Source organism: Camellia sinensis, chromosome 6 (assembly GCF_055761805.1).
Source record: "Camellia sinensis isolate YWXY chromosome 6, ASM5576180v1, whole genome shotgun sequence".
NCBI lineage: Eukaryota > Viridiplantae > Streptophyta > Magnoliopsida > Ericales > Theaceae > Camellia > Camellia sinensis.
This window is the reverse complement of record NC_138966.1, coordinates 155,962,452-155,983,789: the sequence shown is the minus strand read 5'-3', so window position 1 is coordinate 155,983,789 and position 21,338 is coordinate 155,962,452. Positions and strand designations below refer to the sequence as shown.

At 34.3% G+C, this 21,338-nt stretch overlaps 2 protein-coding genes across 7 annotated transcripts in view; one reads left to right on the top strand and one right to left on the bottom strand.

The window, feature by feature from the left end:
- The first annotated feature begins 5,860 nt into the window (after positions 1-5,860).
- Positions 5,861-21,338, top strand: part of LOC145793723 (monothiol glutaredoxin-S15, mitochondrial-like) — a 98,734-nt gene continuing 83,256 nt past the window's right edge. The window contains exons 1-3 of the mRNA XM_082876593.1: positions 5,861-5,872; positions 6,500-6,634; positions 6,775-6,831. Coding sequence (XP_082732719.1) covers positions 5,861-5,872; positions 6,500-6,634; positions 6,775-6,831 — 204 coding nt within the window. The remainder of the gene's footprint in view (positions 5,873-6,499; positions 6,635-6,774; positions 6,832-21,338) is intronic.
- Positions 9,200-15,627, bottom strand: LOC114312131 (TMV resistance protein N-like). Of its 6 annotated transcripts, none has more exons than XM_082872749.1 (7): positions 15,095-15,627; positions 14,209-14,828; positions 12,856-13,960; positions 12,451-12,729; positions 11,831-12,323; positions 11,406-11,698; positions 9,200-9,887 (listed from the first exon to the last, which is right to left on the bottom strand). In XM_082872749.1, exons 1-7 carry the CDS (start codon positions 15,158-15,160, stop codon positions 9,369-9,371), a joined length of 3,375 nt encoding a protein of 1,124 aa, XP_082728875.1. In that variant the 5' UTR covers positions 15,161-15,627; the 3' UTR covers positions 9,200-9,368. The 6 variants fall into 6 exon arrangements, with proteins under 6 accessions (XP_082728875.1, XP_082728872.1, XP_082728871.1 ...); XM_082872746.1 differs by having other exon boundaries at positions 9,201-9,754; positions 9,839-9,887; positions 11,406-12,323; XM_082872745.1 differs by having other exon boundaries at positions 9,201-9,887; positions 11,406-12,323.

Sequence of the window (21,338 nt, the reverse complement as noted above, 5' to 3'; positions counted from 1 at the left end):
CCTCTAACACTCTAGTCACAAATGTAGGCTGCGCAACATCAGAAAACAAGGCCACAGCCTCAACAGATTCGCCCAGAAGCAAATCAAACTCGCCAAGCGCACCCAACATCGCCCATTCCCGGATGGCTATACAAGCTACATCACTAATGGATTTCCTACTAAGGGCATCGGCCACAACATTGGCCTTTCCCGGGTGATAGTGCAACTCAAAATCGTAGTCCTCAATGAACTCCATCCATCTCATCTGCCTCAAATTCAAGTCTCTCTGTGTAAACAGATACTTCAAACTCTTGTGGTCCAAGAACACCTCGAACCTCTCACCATAAAGGTAGTGCCTCCAAATCTTTAAGGCAAAGATCACTGCTGCTAACTCTAGGTCGTGCGTAGGGTAGTTCTTCTCGTGTATTTTCAACTGACGCGAGCCATAAGCTACCACTTTCCCCTCTTGCATTAACACACAACCCAAACCCTCTCGTGAGGCATCACAATAAACCGCATAACCCAACCCTCTCTCCGGAATAATCAAAACCGGAGCGGTGGTCAATCTAACCTTCAACTCTTGGAACGACTTTTCACAAGTCTCACTCCATACAAACTTGACCCCTTTTCGCGTCAATCTAGTCAACGGCGAAGCTAGCCTGGAGAAATCCTTCACAAACCGACGGTAATACCCAGCTAATCCCAGAAAGCTGCGGATCTCAAACACACTCTTAGGCTGTGCCCAATCTTGCACTGCCTCTACCTTGGATGTATCAACAGACACCCCTTCCCTGGATACCACATGGCCTAAGAATTTCATCTCTCCTAGCTAGAACTCACACTTCCCAAATTTGGCATACAGCCTATGGGCTCTAAGTAACTCAAGCACCACTCTCAAGTGTGCCTCGTGCTCCTCCTCTGAAGGCGAATAAATTAGGATGTCGTCCACGAAAACGACTATAAAACGATCCAAGAATTCCCGGAAGATCCGGTTCATCAAGTCCATAAAGACTGCCGGTGCGTTGGTAAGCCCGAATGGCATCACAAGAAACTCATAATGGCCATACCGCGTACGGAATGTCGTCTTAGGAATATCCTCCTCCCTGACCCTCAACTGGTGGTAACCCGATCTCAAGTCTATCTTAGAGAAACAACGGGAACCCTTCAACTGGTCAAACAGATCATCTATACGGGGCATAGGGTACTTATTCTTGACCGTAGCCCGATTCAACTTCCGGTAGTCTATACACAATATCAAGGCACCATCTTTCTTTTTAGCAAAGAGGGCCGGTGCTCCCCACGGTGAAACACTAGGGCGAACAAAACCTTTATCTAGCAATTCCTGGAGCTGAATCTTCAACTCACTCAACTCGGCTGGGGCAAAACGATAAGGTGCCATAGAAATCGGCGCTGTGCCGGGCACTAAATCAATAGAGAACTCTATCTCTTGATGAGGTGGCAAACTAACGAGATCCTCGGGAAAGACATTCGAATACTCACAAACCACCCTCGGCAAAACAACTTGGGTCTCATCACACCCACCGCTTAAAAAGCTAGCAAGTAGACCACTAAGCTCACTCCACTCTCGCGAATCATACCCCGGTGGCAAAACACTACCAACCCGGTCTCCCAAGAAATGGAAACACTCCCCGCTCAAGGTACATAACGTGACCCTCTGGCGGTAGCAATCGATAACAGCCCGGTATGACGATAGCCAGTCCATACCCAAAATAACATCAAAGCCCTTCATGGGCATGACCACAAATGGAAAAGGAAGCCTATGGTCGGCGACCTCTATATCACAACCTCTAACACCCTGTTTCAAGATCAACTAACCACCAATAGGCGATACCACACAAATAGGAGATGCTAACTGTGCCAACTCCAATTCCAAAACAGATGCAAATGCAGCAGATACAAAAGAATGAGATGCACCCATATCAATCAACACACTAGCAACCGAGTTGCAAAACAGAAAAGTACCTCTCACTACTGATAGAGCCGGTACTAGGTCCTGCGCGGTAACAGGATACACGCGCCCTGTAGGCCCCTGATCCACCTGCTCACCTCTAGGAGTAAAAGACTGCTGCACAGACTGGGATGACGAAGCTCCCGGATTGGCCCTCGAGGCCTGCATAGACTGAGCTGGCTGATAACTCTGCGTCTGCCTAGAACCAGACGCTCCCGAAGTAGCACTCAACTGTGGGCAATACCTCTTCAGGTGCCCAGGCTGACCACACTGATAGCAAGACAATGGCTGGCCCCTGCCCTGACTCTGGCCCTGAGGTCTAGCTGAAGAAGAAGTAGCTCGCTGACCCCCTCCCTTCTGCGGGCAAACCGAAGACTTGTGACCTAACTGACCACACGCAAAACAAGTCAAGCCTCCCTGACTACCTCTCCCAAAGCTCGCACTCAGTATAGGAAAAGTCGATCTAGCCACACCTCCTTGAGACTGCTGAGGGTTAGAACCCCTCTGTCTCCTGCCATCACCCTGACCATCTTGGCCCCTCTTGGAGCCCTTCTGCCCCTCATCTTCCTCCTGCATCATGAGCTCCATATGAGCTGCAGCATCCACCAGACGTCTATACTCCCGGATAAAAGATCTACCAACCCTCAACTTGAGGCCCCGCCTCAACTTCCGCTCAAACTCAAAGCAACGGCGTTCCTCAGACACCACCAATTCAGGTGCAAACCTGGACAGACTAGTAAAAGTAGCCTCAAACTCGGCCACTGACAAGCCCTGCTGTCTAAGCTGGCAAAACTGCTCCCTCAACTTTTCTCTAGCAGCTGAAGACAAGAACTTCTCCTGGAAAGTATTCACAAATGCCTCCCATGCACCACCAACACTGTCCTTCTCATACTTCCACCATTGACCCGCATCTCCCTTCAGCTGGAAGGATGCCAAGGTCACCTTCAAAGCCCCGTCCTCGATGCCAAGCATCTCGAACGTCTTCTCCATTTGTTCCAACCACTCGTCAGCCTTAAGTGGCTCCTTTGGATCCCCAACAAACTTGTCCGGGTTGGACCGGAAGAATTCCCTCTTCAGGAAAGAAGGCCCTGCCTCAGCAATCTGATTCCCAGCTCTGAGAATACCCAAAGCTCCCGCTATCTCTCGGGCCAAGGCGCCCATAGCCTGCTGACCCGCTGGCTCGGCCACGTTGGCCTGACCAACTCTCTCCTGCATTACCGGAACGTCATCCGGTACAGATACCTCCTGCCTACCGTGCCTGCCACGTCTGCCACGCCCTCGTCCTGACATCCTAATAAAGGTAACCAAGACTATTAGCACATTCGCAAATGTGCCGAAGCTATAACACTCGTGTCCTAATGTGTGGACAACTGTAATTCACTCCACTTAAGCACATAAGCACATAACCATTTACGAATTTCATTTCCGGATAATGATAGTCCCGAGGCGTTACTACAGTTCCGGTTAGAAACAGCATTGATCAAGTGCTTTTCCAACAAGACTCCTAGCAACCCAAGGATCCGATCAACATCCTAGAAACTACATTCCATACCCACATAGTCACATAAGCATGTTATCAATTAAGCACATAGCATATGACACTACATCTAAGTCTCTATCAAGCGAGACAAACCCATTGTGATCCTAATCACTTCCCACGTACCCAAAGTATTCGAACCCGGTACGCTCTGATACCAAGTTGTAACGTCCTCAAAATAATAACATTAAACCCATCAATACAGACATGCTTGGATATGTAACAGTTCCACATTCTTCTATTCATCAAAGTTCCATTACAAAAAGTATTACATGTTAACAACAAAAGCAAATGCCCTAAAGGCTTACAGCTTTCCAAGTTAACACTTGGTTACAACAAAAGAGTACTAACTCATTTACACATTAAGCCCTTGGCGTGAATATACATGTAATACATCAAGAAACTAAACAACAAAAGTCTGCCCGCCTCTAGCCTCCCAAGCTACGTCATTGGAGGTGGCATGCTACCTGTACCTGAAAATGATATTCCCATATAGGGTGAGCCACAGCCCAATAGAGATATGCTAAACACAGTATGAGCAATGACTAAGACATTAGCAATTGATAAATGTTCAATTTTCATAAACCGATTCATAATCCATTTTCATTTCCTACCAATTTCACAATTTCCATCAATGGCTCAGAATCTGGCCAACCGCTTATATGAGACAAAGACTCATATTAAACGTTTTCCATTTTTACAATAGATAAACACACAGGTTATATCAATATCTCAACAGATAAGCATACAAGCTATATCTACATTTCAACAGATATGCATATTAGCTATGTCAACACTTCCCATGACAAGCATATGAGCTGTATCAACACTTTCAATGACAAGCATATAAGCTGTATCAACACAATATCTGACAAGCATATGAGCTGTATCAGTGGAGTCCATCCCCTATCTCCTCCCAAACAACATCCGGTTTAGAGGTCCATCCCCTATCTTCCCCTAAACCGTGGAGTACATCCCCTATCTCCTCCCACACACACAATGCATATATACACAAAGGTCATATACACAATCAATCAATACATAACATTAATGTATTCTATCAACCATCATACTCTATGACATATCCAATTGATTAGTTTTAGTTTGCCTAATCATCATGCATTGTCTACAACAATCAAAACTACCCTCCACCGGTAGCCCAAGTAATTATTTCTAAACAAATAATAAAAGCTTCAACAGATAAAATATCAATGTTTTCAAAAGTGAGCGATTAACAAATCCAACTCCACTATTCTACCATATAATGAGTCAATTTCATTATTTTCAACTCAATTCCAAATATCAACACTTTTCCCAAATTAATTATACCAATTAATTTACACAACGAATTAGGGCTTTCTCCCCCTATTTTCCAATATTGATCCAATGGTCCATATATCAACAACCAACATCAATACCACTATTTTGAAACCCAAAATACTCATTTTAGAATCAAAATAATAAAAAAAGAACCCTCTTTGACATTTTGAAACCCTGAGTCCCAAAATTTCCCAACTTCAACACTTTATCAAAATCACCAAAAATCTATGTTAAAGACCATAAAAGTGAGTAGGAATCCCTACCTCAAATTCGGAGCCCAGAGGAGAAGATGTAGAAAACTAAAATGCTCCAAACTCCAAGATTCACGGATCAAAACGAAGCCCTCGACGATCAACACAACCTTTACAAAGGGCAAAGGGAAGGAAAGTACTCTAACTAGATCAAACCCTAGAGAGAAGGGAGTTTCTAGAGAGAGAGGCTCTCAAAATATCTTTTTAGAAAGTAAGAGAGAGAGAGGAAGTGTAGAAAGTGATTCAAAAATGCCCAGCTGCCCTCTGTTATACGACATTCCCGCTCGAGCGGAAAACACAACGCTCGAGCGTCAAGAACAAAAATCTGGACACGCTCGAGCGCATTAAGGCTCGCTCGAGCGCCAAGACACAAGAATAAAGCACTCCCGCTCGAGTGCGAAAACCAGTCTGCTCGAGCGTAGATTTCCCCCTCCCATAACTTATACCCAGAAAGCACTACCCGCTCGAGCGCCAACAAACCCGCTCGAGCGCCACTGCTCGAGTGTAAAGAAACCCGCTCGAGCGTAGAAATCACATCTGCAGAAGTTTTGCAGGAACACGAAATACTAGAGGTATGCAATCCCCGCTCGAGCGCAAGAAGACCCGCTCGAGCGGATCGCCTAAAAACTGAACAATAAGGAATTGAAACCAAGGCCTAACCAACCTGTAACAACCCTGCTCAGAACATCCTAAAACTCAATCAAGTGGAATTGAAGGACGACAACAAGATAGATACCACTGCCAACTTCACGGAACCGAGTCCGGAATACAACAGAACAGTAAAGGGACAACCGGGATCGCTATATGGATCGACTGGTTCTCCCTTTCACTCACTCTCGACTAGATAGAGGTGATAGAGTCGATGCTAGGGCATTACATTGTTGTTATTGTTGTTGTTGTTGTTGTTTTTTTTTTTTTTTTTTTTAATATAACACTTTGACCCCAAATAAATATAATAAAATTAAAAATGAGTCCCGCTGTGTCCCATGCCGTGTTCGGATATGGACACCCGTGTCCCTGCTGTGTCCCCTACAAAAAATTCATTAAATTAGATGGACACACCATCTAGCATGTCCTGTACGTGTCCCCGGCGTGTCCGTGTGTCGGACACCGCCACGTCACCGATTTTGGAGTGTCCATGCTTCATAGGTTTGAACTGTTTATTTTTTATTCATGTTTCTCTTATTTTTCAAAGGACTTACAGACAAAGAAACTACTTAGGATCTTGATATGTTCATAGCCATCTGATTCTAGATTTCTCGGATCCTTAATCATAAAATTGTAAACAAAAATGCTTGCATTGTTAAACTCCACTCAGAAGACCAAAAAAAGGGTTTTCTTCAATTTTTAAGCTACAAGTGTGTGGTTTTATCTTTAGAGCAAATAATTTTTGATGGCCATATAAATGATACTTGCTAATATTTTTTCTTTAATTGTTGGTAGGCAGCTGGATTCTTTAACCACCATGAGATGCAATACTCAACTACCATGCCGAATGATCCTGACATACATGAGGACTTCAAACCCACTAATAAGGTCAAGAGTTCTGGCCTTTCTTTGAAGGATATTGTAGAGCAAGTAGACAGTAGTCATCTGTACCTTCTGTATTAGAGATACTAAGCCTCAAGTATTTTCTCTTTTAATTACCAAGCAAAAAAATTTAGTTGTTTATTTGTTAAGAGTTTGTTTTTATTGATTGCTTTTAGCTTTTAGCGTAGGATGTCAAGGACAACCCAGTGATGCTTTACATGGATAAAAAAATCAATTTTATTATTGTATAGTGAACTAGTTAAGAATTTTATTTTTTTAATTAATTTTGTTAAATAAAAAATTCTGACAAAGAAATATATTTAATTTTTCAAACTATAAAAGTTAAACTGTATTTTAAATAAATTTTTAAATTTTATAAAAGAATAGACGTATAAAGTACAAACTATAACATCTTAAAGTTTTAATCGCAAAAAACAAAATGCAATATCATGCAAACTGTAACATGTGTTCCACCACACGCAGATCAACGCATCTGATGTGCGCATGCACCGTGCGCACAACCCTGATGGACAAACTTCAAAGGGTAAATACCTCTACAAAATGAAAACGGTTGAAAAGTAACACTCTGTGGATTAAAATTAGAGTTTTGCTATATTTCTCCATTTCAACACTTCTAATTATATTTCTATTGATATAACAAGGAAGTAAAGTCTCAAATAATTAAATATATGACAAATTAAAAGTTGATACCTATTATTCTACTTAGGTGAAATTGTGAAGGTTTATTACGGGTCTTAAATATCTTCCAAACTAAATGGATACTATGAGAGGCTAAAATAAATCCAGCCCGGGCAGGACCAAAATTCTTGGATAGGATGATAGGAAGGACTAGAATTCCTGGACAGGATGATACAGTGCAAAGACAACTTTACAAAAGGGAAAGAGATTCAGCCCTGGATGGACAGGATGATAGGCAGGACTAGAATTCCTGGACAGGATGATACAGTGCAAAGACAACTTTACAAAAGGAAAAGAGATTCAGCCCTAGATGGACTGAGCCTAGTGCGAAGGTTTAGGACCTGGAGTCCAGGAGCAAGATGGATCATGAGAGTCTGAGGACAGAATCAAGGCAGCTGGAAGCGCGCCTTAAGAAGGCGTAGCCTTAATCAAACACACGTGCCTATATTTAAAGCCCAACCAACTCCTAGATATCTGCGTCTAGTGGAGCATAATCCCCTGAGGAAAGGGGGTTGATGTGAGGAGTGGAGAGAAGCCTACCAGTCCACAACGGCTAGTGGGAGCAAACTATAAAAGGGAAGGTAATCAACACAATAGAGGTACACAATCAATTCAACCTGAACCCTACTCTTATTATCTTGGACCTTTGTCTATTTGGTCACTGACTTAGGCATCAGAGGGATCCCATGCTGCTCTAGCCACCCCCCTTCACTTTGTTTTGAGTGTTTTTCAGGTCTGAAGTGAAGGCATAGCCACCATGTCGCCGCCGTAGCAGCCCAATGGAGTATTTTTACCCACCACAGATAGTATGACAAGAAGGGAAATCCTATGGTGTGCACCCTAAGTCATACCATATGTATCTTATCACCAAAATGTATAACTTTATCATAAAATTTAATAACATTAACCATAAAATACGTAAAATCTCTAAAAAATTGTGTTTGATATTTATAAAAATTTGTGATTTGATCATGATTTTTTTTGTTATGCTAGTTTATGCCAAGATTACTCATTTGTACTTGATATTATAAAAAATTTATGATAAAATTTTATGTTTTATGATGAGGTGCACACCATAACATTTCCCTGACAAGAATAAAAAACAACTAGACTCTTAAAATGGAAGGTCTGAGGCCCATTTGAGGCTCATATGGGTCACTTGGGTTTAAAATCATAAACATAGCAACCTAAATTAAGGAATTAATTTCGATACAAATATAAAAACAACTTCAGATAGGGTTGCTAAAATTACCTGCACAATAAAGATAAAAAAAAATTAAAAAAAATTAATAAAATAAAATATTACATTCTACATACTAATCAATTATTTTCTCTCGTACCCATCTAATCAACTACAAAAAAAAAAATCATAAATCATTCTAAACAAAAAAAATAAATATAAAAAAAAATTCTATTTTGTAAAATAGTCAAAAAAATCAACTAAAATAGCCAAATTTCCAGAACAGGCCCAAATACCAATCATATTATTTGAATTTGAAAAAATTAAGCTCGCTTTTTAAAAAATTGAGTTTTTTTATTTTTCAAATTTTTACTTTTTTCTTTTAGTCAATTTTTAACATTTTAAGAATTTTTTTAAAATTTTTTTGATGCACCTAACTTAGATTAATTAAAAAGTATAATTTTTATAATTTTTTTTAAAAAATCATCAAATACAATATATATATATATATATATATAAATTTAATATATTTTCATATTCTTATGTATTTATTAAATTTTTAAAATATTTTTTCATAAATATTTTATTTTTTAAATGCATTTAAGTTATGTACATCTAGAAAATAAATACAAAATTTATTTTAAATATTTTTAAAAATAACAAAAAATATTAATAGAAAAAAAAATGAAAAGCAAAAACAGTAAAATATCATTCTAGGCTTCCCTATGGAATAAATTCCATAAAGACTAATGATTTATTAAAATGAGATGAAATATAATAAAATATCGTTTTTAGGCTTCGCTATGGAATCCATTACAATGGTAAATAAAAAATCCAATATGAGATTGCCATTATATTTTGGTGACAATTTTCATGATCGTCGGTTGTAATCGACAGTCAGAGTCATTGACAATCCAGGTCAAGCCACGCTGCTTCACTATAAAAGGGGATCGGAGTCACCCCACACTGCTTCACTTTAAAAGGTGGCGATATAATAATAGAAACCTCGAATTGCCCACCTTTAATTTGATACCCAAAATATTTTTCAACACATAAATATCTTTTCCAAAAGTAATCTCGGCAACTTGCAGGGAAGGCAAAGAAGATCGGCCTATAAGTAAAATCGATGCGATTAATTTTATCAGTAATAATGATATATGGATACGGATAATCATCTAATTCTGTGAAGCAGTTTTCTTCATCCCCAACTCTGCAATAGACAGCTCCCACTTTGAAATATACAATGCGGCCGTATTTCATTGGCTCTACTGACACTTCTACGGAAGACCCTGTTGATTTATATTTATAGCTGTAAGAATCACAGCCGTAAAAATCGTTAGGATGGCTAAAGGTACGGGTACGTAAATAGTCACCCGAGACGAAGAGGGTACCACGGTAGTGGATACGGCCGTCAGGAAGACGCTGTCATATAAATTTCTAATTAGAAGTTCTAGATGAAAAATAAAATAAAATAAAATAAATTTGCACATACAAAATCAATAACATAAAATATAAATAGAATAATTTGAGAGTGAAATTATATATTTTATGATAAGTTTCACTGTTTTCATGTGATATATATGATTAAAATTATGCCAAGTTGATTATTCTGTATCCTCATAATCTAGTTTGAAATTTTTTTGCAAGTTTTAATTTTATCATTTAAAATTAAAAGACTCCTCAAAGTTGTTTATATTTGAAAAAAGAAATGTTATATATATTACAAATATTTTTACCATTATTTTGTATTATTGTCTACATGATATTTATGATTGGCTCATTTGTTTAGATATAATTATGAAGTAATTAAAGAAAACAAATAATATATTGTCATAAAAAAATTCTATATGTGACAAATTATTCATTATTATTGTGTCACCATCTATACAAATATTTATGATTAATTCCCTCATTTAAAAATGATTATAAACAGAGTATGTGTTTTACACAGCTGAGCCCTGAAACTTACAATTACAGAACCAATATCGATTGTTCGTAAATTACAGCACACTATTTGTTTTCCGTCAATTAAACTCTTATTAACAAATTAATGCAAACAAATCACATCTTTCCATGGTTGGTGATATAAACATGTGATATATAATCTTCTAATATATTAGGACTTTTTTTAAATGTGCAACTTACACCTTACACTTACGCTTTTCTGTTTGCTGTCCTGTTTTATGTTTACACCTTCCACTTACACCTTTTGTGTTGGTTGCATATGATGTCCAACCTTAAGGGGTTGCACACCATAACAGCACCCAATATATTATCCTCTAACTGGTAATAAAAACAGTGATAAAACTAGTGCGTCCTACTTTTAAAATTGCTACTGCCACATGTAAAAAAATTTGAATAAAAAATTCAGTAAGATATTATTTTCCATCCCTAATATTTCGTCCTGGAGGCAACTACTCTCTAGTCCATTGTTTAAGCCCATGGGCCTATCACAATTCTCATTTCAATAATATGAATTATTCATTTTTATTAAGAACTTCATTTATTCTATTCACACAAAATTAAATTGAACCGATATCGTAACTTATTTAATTAATTTATTATGTATCACCAAAAACACAGATTATTTATTTTTAAAATATAATTATTATCTATTTTTTATGATAAATTTGATAAATTAAATATATTATGATTATCAGATCGATTTAATTTTTTTTAAATAAAATGCACCAAATGTCCTATAAAACAAAAGATTTCGAATCACCACAATAAAATCCGTGATAGACCCGTGCTGAATTTCACATACCTAAATAGTGTCCTCCAGTCCACATAAACTGGACAGGAGGAAATCCTTCTCCTTTGATATATATAGGTCACATCTAAAATAAATTTGGTTTCGCGCATTTCACTTAATTTTCAGAGAGATTTTCTTTGCAAAATTGTTGCACCAGAGAGAGAGAGAGAGAGAGAGAAACAGACCTCAAACTTCACAAATTGTTTGGGACTGTGCAAGGGACAGATTCGTGCACCTTCAAAATAGTGAGGTTCTTCCATTCCATCATTATTAACATTTGAGATAGCATGCTCGACTGGGTCCTTACCGAAATGCATTACTAGAGTCTTCAATTTTGATAGACCGTATATTTTTTCAAGCGATGCACAAAATCCAGCATATACTTTCAATAAATTAGGAGGAAGACCTGAGATAACCTTAAGCCTTTTGCAGTTATTCAAGTTAAGCTTTTCTAGCTTGGATAGATGACTGAGGCCACCTGGTAGGATACAAAAATTGTTTCCATCTAAATCCAATGCTCGCAATGAGGATAAATTCCCAAAATTAACTGGAAAATCTTCTTCAGACAAATTACAATCACGGAGATCTAGCTTTGTCAAGGAACACCAACCTGAAATAGAGGATGGTAAAAATCTTATGGAGTTGGGATTTTTTCTCTGAAAAACCCAAGATAAAATGAAAGAAAGGCAAGAGACAGGTGTGAACAGCCTATGACATCCCTTCAACGATAAGCTCCTGAGGTTCTTAAGTTGCCCAATAGAGAAAGGTAGTTGTTTAATGGCTATTCCATCTGCAAGAAGCTCTGTTAAGCTTTCCATATCTCCCAATTGCTCTGGAAGCTTTAGTTTTGTGCTACCAGCGAGATTTAGACGCTCAACAGACTTTAACTTGCAGATACTGTCTGGAAGATACCTGAGGTTCATGCAATCTTTCAAATTCAAGTGAACAAGTTTATCTAGAAGCCCAATTGATTCATGGAGCTCCATTAAACCTGTACAACCTTCAAGCAGTAATTCCTCAAGCATCGATAGTGCGCAGAAGATAGGGCTCTCTGTTAGGCATTTGGAATTACGGAGATTTAGAATTTTCAAGCTCTTGAAGTGCTGTTAAAACCAAAAAAATATATATATATATAAGAAATTATATAATTTTTTTTTTCTTTCTTCATGATTCACTACTCAATTGATCCAAATCCCAAACAAAAATGAATTTGCTAAGAATGTCATGTACCTTGCCATCTTTCCAGAGTGTTCTAATTTTGCTGAACTGCATGTCTAAAATAACGAGTTTCTCTGGATGAAAATTGTGTGGTAAATACTCCAATGGACAGTTATGCCAACAGAGCCATCTTAACTCTTTCAATAGATGTTCAAAATTACCACTGAGGTGCACATGATTGATTTGAAGCAGTCTTAAATTATGCATCCTAGTGAATGCTTTATCACTCCATTGTAGCTTCTTCACCATGGGTAGTCCTGTCAGGATCACACCTTCGACAGCTTCTGTTCCCTAATATAGCAATATTTAAAAAAAAAATTGAAAATCAGAAGGAAGAAAGACTATAAAAACAACTGAAGTTAGCATTCCAAGCCAAAAGCTTACTAACACACTAGAAAGAAAGATTTGACTCTTTACCTTGTTATTTTCAAGTACGTCGCATATATCTTTATGAAACCACAATCTGCTGCGCTTTCCAAGCTCCTTGGGAGATTCTTGACGAATGATTTCCCTTCCCATATCCCGAAGTAGATCATGCATTGTCAGCATATTTCGTTCATTAATTTTCAATAAACATCTATCAATCAACACACTAATTCCAACTTCAGCACAGAGATCACAAGTATTCAATATAGTTATGGCACAATCTTTGTCCATTCCAATGAAAAAGCATGCAATATCAAAGAAGATATCCTTCAATTTTTCATCATATAGTGCATCAAAACTTATCTTAAGTTTTTTCTGAATTTCCTCATAAGGAATTTGTTTTAATTTATCAAATGCACTATTCCATTCTACCAATGGTCTTCCAAACAAATAAGAACCCAAAACTTCAAGAGCTAGTGGAAGCCCTCCAGCATAACTTACTATACCATTTGCAAGATCTGCATAATTTTCTAATGGATTGGCTTCGCCAAAGGCATGCAAACTGAAAAGCTGCAGAGACTCTTCATGATTGAATTCCTTAGCCATGCATCTTTCATCAACTTTCAGTCCCTTCAACAACTGCTCATCTCTAGTTGTTATGATGATTCTACTTCCTGGACCAAACCAATCACGATTTCCTGCCAAGGTATTTAATTGGCTTAAATGATCCACATCATCAAGAACAATGAGAACCTTTTTAGAATGGAGCCTTTCTTTCATCAAATTAATTCCTCTATAAACACTGCCAATCTTTAGATTCTTTGTCCCTAATAATTGAAAAAGAAGTTGTTCTAGCAATTGAAAAAGGCCATTGGATTGTTCTGCAAATTCTCTAACATTTGCAAGAAAACAACTTCCTTCAAATTGGTGGAAAATACAGTTATACACAGCGGTTGCTATGGTTGTTTTGCCTATTCCACCCAAGCCGTATATCCCAATCATGCGAACATCATCTGATCCAATGCTCAACAACAAATTGATGTCTGCAACACGAGACTCTATTCCAACTGGGTGCTTAGCAACATATAGGAATGTCTCTTTCAGTTTACATGAAACCACCTCTTCAACAACTTTTCGGATCAACTCTGCTTCATGCCTGTCAATTTCGATCCAAATTAAAAGAAAAGCTATTGTATATTACAGAAATCCAAAACCTTAGAAACTCCACTCAAAATATGCAGTTAAGAAATGTAAAATTCAAAACATCTTGAACTCACAAACACAAAGTGAACTAATAACTATATTTGATATATATATATATTTTACAAATATTAAAAACAATAGTTAAAAGATAAAAATTGATAGCAGCAGCAGCAGCAAAATTAAAAGGATGCTAAAAATTACCCATTAGCAACATTTTTCAAAACCCAGCCTGATATATTACCAGCTTTAGAGAGGGCAACTCTCCTAACCTCCACCTTCTCCATCTCATCCCCGTAACGCTTTTTATGTCTTCTAAATGCTACTCCAAAACACCGTTTTTGGTCGCGTACGTCGGATGGATCAACATCGTAGAATATTGGGAGAACTAATTGCCCAATTGTTTCCTTGCATTCAATGATCTTCACGAGCTCATCAAGGCACCATCTGGAAGAAGCATAGTTTCTTGAGAAAACAACGATGGAGATCCTGGATCCTTCAATTGATTTGAGAAGCTCGGGAGAAATTTCACATCCTCTTGGAAGTTTATCATCCCTGAAGGTGTGAATTCCAGCTTGATCCAAGGCATCGTAGAGATGATCAGTAAAGTTTTTGCGGGTATCTTCACCGCTGAAACTCAAGAACACGTGATAGGTCCAGCGAGGTTGTGTTGAAGATGATGAAGAAGCAAAACAAGAAGAGCCTTTCCTCTTTTTTGGGGCTGGAAAACAAGAAGAATGATCTAAGGTTCTTTTAGAAGCCATGGATGAACCCAAGATCAAATGATTTGTAGGGAGGAATATAAGTGAGTGAGCGGGGTGACTCTGCAAAAGGTAAGAAAACGTTATTTGCAAGCACTCCTATAAGATGGGCTTTTGATCTTAAAATATAACGGAATGCTGAAGAGAGTTAAAATAAAATAATAATAAAAATTTTAGGGGGGGGGGGGGGAGATTAATCTTTGTTGTGGGCAATAAATCTCACCTATGATTTCAAATTCTGCTAAATTTCTGAGTTTTTTTCTTAAATTTGAAGACCCACTGTTATATAATAGTCTGTAAACACTCCATCTTTCTCTTATATTTCCTACCTCTTTCTCTATTCTTGGAATCCAAAGATGTCGGTCGGTGTCGGTCGGGTGCAGTGAACAACACATCAGTAGGAGTGGAGGATGATTTTAAAAAAATAAATAAATAACCAAACTAGTTACAGATCTAAGAGATGTACCAAAATAATTCCCTTCCCTCTACAAAATAGTGTTACAAATCTGATGCTCTGCCTTCTACTTGTGTTCGTTGATGATGAAGAGTGTCTGACGGTGATGAGTTCGACAAAAATATTGAAGATAATCAATAGAGGATAGATTGATGAGAGGAGACAACCATCGTAAGAGATTAGTAATGGAAAGAGATGTCTGTAAGTGGGGAAAAAAAACAATGAAAGAGATGAGGAAAAAAAACCAGAAGAGACTAAAATCTCAAAAGCATTGAAAGAATATTGGGAGATGAGGAAGAGAGAGAGAGAGAGAGAGAGAGAGAGATGAAAAGCCCCAAATGTATTGAACGAACGAGAGAGAAATGTGCGTCGGTGGATGAGGAGGGTGAGGGCCGAAGATCACCAGCATCATATATGTATATGTATATATATAATATGACAGATGGATTTTTGAAAAAATATAGGTAGTTTTTGGTTATTTTCAAAATTCAATTCTTTTTTCAAATCATCATTTGAATTAAAATTAATAATTAAATAAATTTTTAAAATATAATTTAAAATTACTTTCAAAATTCCTTTTCTTTTCTTTTATTATTATTATTATTATTATTATTATTATTATTATTAATTAATCAATCAATCACTTTTTTTTCTCTTATTTCTTATTTCTTTTCTCAAATTTTTTCACATTCTATACATCAATCAATTAAAAAAATTCAAATCATCTCAAAATTATTTTCAAAATTCATAATCAAACAAATTTTCTCTTTTTAAATCATAATTTAAAAGCTTAAAACTCAAAACATAACTCCACACTCAAATCATAATTCTAAAATTAAACCAAACGAATTCATATATTTTTGTCCATATAATGGGGTCTTTTGGGAAGAAAATAAAAAGGCAACTTTTAACTTTTTATTCATTTTGAATAACATCATTTCTCATATTTTTAACTCACAAAAAGACAAAATAGACTAAAAATTAAAAAATTAACTTTTTACCAATTCTCCAAAACACTCCAATATCATTAATGGTTCAAATCATTTCGTTTACAAAAATTAATAATCAAATTTATTTGGGCCAAAATATGTTTCCGGCTTATGTCTCCTCTCATCTCCTCACACTCTTTCTCTCATCTTTCATTGTTCTACTACTCTCTCTCTCTATATCCACTACACACATCTTGAAACACACAAAATTTCCTAACACCTTCTTTGCAGCAAATTTGCCTCTTCACTCAAAGAAGTTTCCTAGCATCTTCCACACCCACAAAGGCCATGTTTGTTTGGCTTTTTAACCGAGGATATTAGATTAACAATCAATGGGTCCATCAAAAGTATGTTTGATTAAGCTAAAATATTATATGACTATTAATCCAATTAGATTATACCAATCCCTTAGAAAGGATCCTCTATCTCTAAACAATTATATTTTCATGTTCCAAATCACTCACAACTATTAGATCATATGAGAATCCTAAGATGTAAAAATTTCAAGACATATCCAATGAGTAAGTGATTTGAGACAGAGGAATAGGATTACTTAGAGGCAGGGGATCCTTACACCCAATCCTCCTAAAGGATAGGATTGCCAATACTCATTAGAGAGTTAGGATTGATAATCCAAACCCTTTAGATTAAAATATGTTTAATTTCATTTTTTCAAATAATTTATTTGTGAAATAAATATTTTAAAAAAATTATTACCATAGATTAAGTACATGATTTTTTTTATATTTAATGAATTTTTAAATAATTTTTAAACAAAATTTATATTTTTTAAGTGCCTCTAAATTAAGTGTACTTAAAAAGTATTTAAAAAATAAATATAATATTAAAAAAATATTAAAAATTAAAAAATATTAATTTTATATATTTATACTATAGTATCAATAATCCGGTTGAGTACAAATAAACACTTTTTATCTTACATCCCTAACTTAATACGACCACATTAATAAATTTCACTTTTCACTCAATTAAACACTTTTCACTCAATTTCACCATTATACTCCCTCCTCCCTCCTAGCGAGCCAAACAACCACAACCAAAGACGTTTCCTAGCACCTTCCTTGCACACAAAAAGGCTACCCATGAGTTTCCTTGCACACTAATAAGTGTGTTTGTTTTTTTGTATTTTTTTTTTATTTTTAGTGAATATTTTTTAAATTTTAAATAATTTTTTTTACTTTTTTAGATGTACCTTTTATAAATGTATCTAAATAGTAAAATATTTTAAAAAATTAATAAATATATAAAAATATGAAAAATATATTGAATTTTTGTATTTTTGGTATTTAGTGAATTTTTAAATATTTTTTTCATAAATATTATAATTTTTAAGTGTATTTATGTTACGTGTGTCTAAAATTTTTTAAAAAAATTACTTAAAATATTAAAAAAATTCAATGAAAACAAAAAAATACGAAAAACAAAAAAGTAAAATTTTTTGAAAAGTGTTTTCTGAAAACTCAAACCAAGCAAAGTGAATAAGTTTTAAATTTCAAATTTGTAAAAATTATTTTCAAAATATATACTCAAATATCTATATAATGGTCTCGGTTGGAAAGTTGGTTATTTTAATAAATTATTTTAATTTTTGGCTATTTTATGGCCAATTTGGAAACTTGGCTAAAAGTTAATTCTTGACTTTTAACCTATTTTGAGTCATATTATCTTTCTATTTTTTTTTATAAACGTTTTAAAAAAAAATCAAAAAAACCAAAAAAAAAACTAACTTTTAACTAACTTTTCAAAACAACCCTTAGTAGGTTAAAATTTTTGTGTTTTGGAAAATGGTTAAATTTTTTTGTAATTAGATATAATATTTTATGAGAGAAAAATTAAAGTGATTATGGGTTTGATATGATATTTTATCTTATTGACTATTTTAGCATATTTTAATTTTTTGTATATTTTAGCCAAAAAAATTAAAAATCCGCTTGCCAAATAGGGCCAAAATGGTAGAAAGATTTTTAAAAAAATGTATATTTTTATCCTACATAACATCATTAATAATTCAAATCATTTCATCTACAAAATTAATGACCAAATTTATTTAAGCCAAAATATATTTCCGACTCATCTCTCCTCTCTTCTCTCATTACTTCTCCCCTCTTTCATCATTCCACTACTCTTTCTCTCTCTCTCTCTCTCTCTCAATCCACTACACAAGTTACAACACAAAAGTTTCCTAACACCTTCCTTGGGGCAAATTTACCTTTTCACCTTTCTTCTCTCATTACTTCTCCCATCTTTCATCATTTCATTACTCTCTCTCTCTCTCTCTCTCTCTCTCTCTCCACTACACAGGTTACAACAACAACAAAAAAAAGTTTCCTAACACCTTCCTTGAGGAAAATTTGCCTTTTCACCTCTCTTCTCTCGTTACTTCTCCCATCTTTCATCATTCCACTACTCTCTCTCTCTCTACTGCACACAAGTTACAACACAAAAAAAGTTTCTTAACACCTTCCTTGCACCAAATTTGCCTTTTCACCTATCTTCTCTCATTACTTCTCCCCTCTTTCATCATTCCACTACTCTCTCTCTCTATCCACTACACACAGGTTACAACACAAAAAAGTTTCTTAACACCTTCCTTGTAGTAAATTTGCCATTTAAGTTACACATTTCTTATCTATACTATATATTAAGCAAAATGAGGTTTTTAACCCCCAAAGCCTGTGAGAGCTTCAATATACCAATCCTAAACATCTAATTTTTTGTTTTTTTTTTAAAAAAAAATTAACCTTAGCATTTATTAACTTCTCTCAACCCACAAGACTTTTTGACTTCTCTCATAATTACTCCAGTACCTTTTCCAAAACAAATAATTTGTAGATAAAAAAAATTTAAAACAAATATACTATCTATTTATTTATATCTATCTCTAATCCACAAATTTTGTGAGAGTTCTAATATAATATTAGGGGTGGATAAAGATTATAATTACACTACGGTTTATAATTACACTTCTTTCTTTTAACAATTAGACGATTAGTAAAATATAATCTCCAAGAGCATTATGGTTCGTTCTTATAAATGTTGTACTATATGGTTCGTTCGTATAAATAATTTTTTATTCCTCCAAGAAAACCTTTGGAATGGAGTTTTGGGAACTCTAATCACTAAAAATCTGGGAAGAGTGAAGTCTTGGAATGAAAATTTATATATTTATACTATACATTAAAAAAAAAAATTAGCACTTATTAAATTCTTTCAGGTCTTTTTAACTTTTTCAATACACACATTCTTTTTAACTTTTCACATACCTATTGCAAACAGTGAGTCTCTTTTTTGCTTTCTCCTTCTTGACTTCTCACTTCTACACTTTCAACTTCAGTGACCACGTATGCAAACAGTAAGTCTTCTTTTTGTTTTTTCCTTCTTGACTTTTCCTTTTGTTTACTGTTTTAATATTGTAGTTAAATAACGCATAAAAATATTTGTAATTAGTCTAGCGAATAAAAAATTATAATTTGATTTTTTAATATGATTGAAGTTATTTTTTTAAATGTCATTGTAGTTAGTTTAATAGTTCTTTTTTTTCATTTATTTATTTTATTATGAGAAAAATGTGATGTGATTGTAGTTTGTTTAATAGCTCTTTTTTTTAATATGATTGTTGAAGTTAGTTCAATGTTTTTTTTTTAATGTTATTTAATCTTTTTATTTACTATTTTAATTTAATTTTTGATTTTTTAATATGATTTAAATTAAATAAATATAAACCCTCACAAAGAGAAAAATGTGATTATAATTAGTTGGATGATTTTTTTTTTAATATGATTGTAGTTAGTTTAATAGTTCTTTTTTTTCATTTATTTATTTTATTATGGGAAAAATGTGATATGATTGTAATTTGTTCAATGGCTCTTTTTTTTAATATGATTGTTGTAGTTAGTTCAATGATTTTTTTTTTAATGTTATTTAATCTTTTTATTTACTATTTTAATTTTATTTTTGATTTTTAAATATGATTGAAGTTAGATAAATATAAACCCTCGCAAAGAGAAAAATGTGATTATAATTAGTTGAATGATTCTTTTTTTTTTAATGTGATTATAGTTAGTTTAATAGTTCTTTTTTTCATTTATTTATTTTATTATGAGAAAAATGTGATGTGATTGTAGTTTGTTTAATGGCTCTTTTTTTTAATATGATTGTTGTAGTTAGTTCAATAGTTTTTTTTAATGTTATTTAATCTTTTTATTTACTATTTTAATTTTATTTTTGTTTTTTTAATACGATTGAAATTAGATAAATATAAACCCTCACAAAGAGAAAAATGTGATTATAATTAGTTGAATGATTCTTTTTTTTTTAATGTGATTGTAGTTAGTTTAATAGTTTTTTTTTTCATTTATTTATTTTATTATGAGAAAAATGTGATGTGAATGTAGTTTGTTCAATTGCTCTTTTTTTTTTAATATGATTGTTGTAGTTAGTTCAATGGGTTTTTTTTAATGTTATTTACTCTTTTTATTTACTATGGGTTTTTTATTTTTTAATATGATTGAAATTAGATAAATATAAACCCTCACAAAGAGAAAAATGTTATTATATTTAGTTGAATGATTTTTTTTTAATATGATTGTAGTTAGTTTAATAGTTCTTTTTTTCATTTATTTATTTCAGGGTAAATTACATTTACCTCTCCTGAGGTTTCTGACAAATACAGAGGCCTCCTCTGTAGTTTGAATAATTACAGTAACCTCCCCTACTTTACCTGACAATGTCAAGATTCCCCCATTCTGTCTATTTTGCATAAACGACGTTAGTATTTTATATAAAATAACCATATTACCCTTGTTTTTGCCTACAAAAAGACGAAAAACCCTTTCTTCAAGACCAACATCACTGTCATAAAGTAAGAGACGAAAAAACCTTTTGCTTTGACCAACATAACCATAAAATAAAATAATTTAAAAATATTTATAATAAAAATGATACATTTAAAATAAAAAATAATTTTTTAAAAAAAATTTTAATATTTAAAATATTAAAAAATACAACACATAAATGTATGAAATATAATGCACATTAAAATAAATAAAAAATATTTAAAATATAAAATATTTACCCTAAAAAAATAAATTCGAAAAATTTCAAAACTTA